This window comes from Barbus barbus (assembly GCF_936440315.1).
Source record: "Barbus barbus genome assembly, chromosome: 47".
Lineage (NCBI taxonomy): Eukaryota > Metazoa > Chordata > Actinopteri > Cypriniformes > Cyprinidae > Barbus > Barbus barbus.
The window spans coordinates 11,385,011-11,388,551 of record NC_136725.1 but is presented as its reverse complement, the minus strand read 5'-3'; the positions used below and the strand labels follow the sequence as shown (position 1 = coordinate 11,388,551).

The window sequence follows — 3,541 nt, the reverse complement described above, 5'->3', positions numbered from 1 at the left end:
ACTAACTGATATTTTGAGTAAGGGCAACTTAATAATATGCATTTCAATGTATGCAAAGATATTAAGTAGCATTTTCAGAAAAAGCCAATAAATTGAGTACAATCAATGTAAAAAATATCAGCATATTATACACATTAGACTTAATTAAAATATGTAACATTTAAATTAAAAAATACTAGTTAATGTCTTCTGATTTATTAATTTTGACCAATTTGCCCTTTCTTTGTTTTGGAAGTGTAAACGGCTTCAAATAATTAGTTGCTACTATGTCAATTTCCAACATTTATTAAATCATTGCATTGCCATATCCAAACAGTAGCAATGAGCTGGACAGTGTAAATAATCAATAACATCTGTATCAGCTTATAAACTGCTGGTTAGTAAAACACCTTTACAGTACAGTGTGTACATAATATTGAAACATTTTAACACTAACATCACAGATCACAAGCATGAGCATCTGACCTCAACTTAAAAAGTACAGCTTAGTATAATACCTTCACAGCGTGTGTGAATATTTTGAAACCTCTTTAGTTAAACATCTCACTGATCCCACTAACTGACCAGTTTTTAAAGTGCAGCTTCACAGCAGGGCTATTTTGTGTGTATAAAATATAAACTTTTTTTCACACCAGAAATTATGACCTGCAGCATAGTATAAAATATGACAAGGACAAACCATTAGAACATCCTGAAAAATTCAACGTTATGTCCAATGTATAATGATGTTGAACAGACAAGTGCAGAGTGACAGTCATGTCTGAGTGCCTAGGCAAGGAGCTTGTTTTTCAGAGTCATGAACTTGGGGCTTGGTCTTGGGCGCAGTGTGTCAAGTCCCACGAAAAGTCTTTGAAACACCTCAAATGTTTTGGAAACCTTGGATGGATACTCAGGATTAAGTGCATGTGTCAACCCAAGCAGCATGCTTTGGCCAGATTTCCAAGATTGGTAAGGACTGGTATTCCCTCAATGATGATTCCTACTGCATCTGGCTCACGGCAGACATAGATGCTCATATTCTTCATTTTCAGGTCCTCATGAAAAGTGGTCTCTGCAGCCCCCTTTGAGATAAAAAAAATAAAGTATTTAAGACAAACAATCTCCTTTGTTGATGAAAAACAAATACTCCACCATTATCTGCCAAATGCTGGTTCAGTCAGTTCACATTAACAGTCAGCACAATTTAAACCTGTTCACCAGACTGACCCAAACCTGCTTTGAGACAATACTTACACAGTAATCAGAGATGAGCTCCTGTCCACTCTCTCCCATATACTCAAAGAGAGTGACATCTCTCTTCTTCACTGCAGTGCCACTTGGCTCCTAGTTAATAAAACAATAATGAATCAATTATTTTTGTTGGTAAATTCACTCCAACCCTGTAATGCCATCATTACCCTAGGTCTGTATTAGTTTTCCTTTTTTATTCATTATAATATATTAATAGGTATAACACTTGAGACAGTTTTTTTTTCTAAATAGTCTAATAAACAAACAAAAACACCCATACAAGCAAGATAACTGAAAAACAACCTACTCAATTGATTAATATTGTATCTTTTAACTTTGTAACCACTTTTGCCCCACCTGTATCAGTTCCATCATCAAGTTTTTGACGTGTTGGCCAGTTGCTCCTCCCTTGGCACTAAAGAGCTCGAGGAGCTTTGGGGTGTGCTTGTCCAGCTGTGACATAAACATTGCTTCCAGGGGAACCGCAGTACATCTTCAGAACTCCTAGTTTACCTGTAGGACAGCAAATGTTTGACTGTTATTTTAGGGGGTTTAAAGATTAGCAACATCTGAACTTTATTTAACATCTGAACTGAGTCTACTATCTCATGTCAAAGTCACAATTTCCAAGAAGTTCTCAGAAGTGAGTTGTGTCAGGAAAAACTGAATGATAAGTCACTTACCGGGAATGGTTCGAAGAGGGCAGGCCATTTTTCCTTAAATTCTGCCACACCAGGAGACTTGGCAACCACTTCCTGTCTTCTCCTGCTGAACAAAACAAGAATGATTAACTTTAGTTAATTGCAGAATTTATTTTAGAAATTAATCTGAAACCTCATGTAAAAACCCCACTGAATTTTTGTAATGATATCATACAGCACCTACAGGCAGTTAACTAATTACAATATTGGGAGGAGGGATGTTAATACAAATAAGTCAAAATCTTCTCACTTAAACAAATGGTTTTAAAATGCATCAACAAAATTCATATAAATATATCAAGAGACAGGGGTTAGACATCTGCACCCAATAATTACAGAGCAATAAAAATATGAAATTTGGGTTATGAGTTAGGCCTATGCATAGAGTACATTTTGAGCATACACTTTTGTGAAAGATGAACTATGCCGAATATTTGCTTTACCATAATTGAACAGCTTTGGACTAATTGATAATCACTCAGCTAACGTTAATGTTAACTGTGGCTTCGTGTGTGTCTGTGTGTCCACTACCAATGTCGAAGCCACGACAATGTTTTTGAAGTTACAAACACCTCTGAAACATTAAACTATCACACAAAGACAACATTACTTATACAGCGCACACACACGTAGATTTATACAGTATGTGGCTCAAGTTAACGAGCTGTTTGAGATGGAGCACTTTCGAATTTGGCGGTCGCAAAAGTTTGTAGGAAACAGAGCGATGCTTTTGCAGATTGCACAACACAAACACGTTAATTAGGGTAAAATCAAACGTTTAACAATACAAAGAGTTACTTACATGGGGTACGTGAAGTATAAATTATCCGTCTCCGTGGAAAACCCTGCTCGAATAAACTCCTGGAACAGACGAGACTGAAAGATTTGCTTGTTCTTCCGTTGCTGCAGGTGGGCGGGTCGTGTCTTTTTACGTCTGGTATAAACTTTTAAAATGAGTTTTGTAAAATCAATTTATGGTGAAGTCCAATTAAATTAATTTTATTATAGAAAATATTAAGTTACGAAAATATTCACACTTTTTACTTATTGATAACTCAAAAAAAAAACAAAGAAACAAAAATAAATTTATTTATTGGAATAAATATAGTTTTTAAAATTAAGTCATATGGACAATAGCACTGAACGACTTTTTACAGTGCATGCTTTTCATATAATCGTTCTAACAAATGATACTACAGTCCTCTAAGGGATTATTTGATTACAGACTGCGGATCTACAGTGATCGCTACTGACTGTATCCACCTTATTTTTTTATGCAGAAGTAAGCTGTTTTCTGTGAATGTGCGAGACTTACGGTTCATTAGCCGCTGTAGGGAAATAACAAGAAGAATGAAGTGCAGTAAATAATAACTGTTAGCACTACAAAGACGCAGAGGCAAGTTAAAAGATTTTCAACTTTTACACACATACATACAGTACATACACACACACACTGCCATTCAAAATACTTTAAATGTGTTTTTAATGTAATGTATTTCAGTGATGCAAATCAGAATTTTTATCAGCCTGATTTATTATCAGTGCTGTTCTTTTTTAGCTTTCTATTCATAAAAGAATCCTGAACAAAATGTCACAGGTTCCAAAAAATA

At 35.2% G+C, this 3,541-nt stretch overlaps 1 protein-coding gene across 2 annotated transcripts; it reads right to left on the bottom strand.

Annotated features, from left to right (window-relative positions):
• Positions 1 to 260: 260 nt before the first annotated feature.
• Positions 261 to 3,197, bottom strand: LOC306865749 (uncharacterized protein). Of its 2 annotated transcripts, none has more exons than XM_079410517.1 (5): positions 2,734 to 2,846; positions 1,914 to 1,998; positions 1,588 to 1,743; positions 1,234 to 1,323; positions 261 to 1,061 (listed from the first exon to the last, which is right to left on the bottom strand). In XM_079410517.1, exons 3-5 carry the CDS (start codon positions 1,696 to 1,698, stop codon positions 909 to 911), a joined length of 354 nt encoding a protein of 117 aa, XP_079266643.1. In that variant the 5' UTR covers positions 1,699 to 1,743; positions 1,914 to 1,998; positions 2,734 to 2,846; the 3' UTR covers positions 261 to 908. The 2 variants fall into 2 exon arrangements, with proteins under 2 accessions (XP_079266643.1, XP_079266644.1); XM_079410518.1 differs by having other exon boundaries at positions 271 to 1,061; positions 1,914 to 1,995; positions 2,734 to 3,197.
• Positions 3,198 to 3,541: the final 344 nt, after the last annotated feature.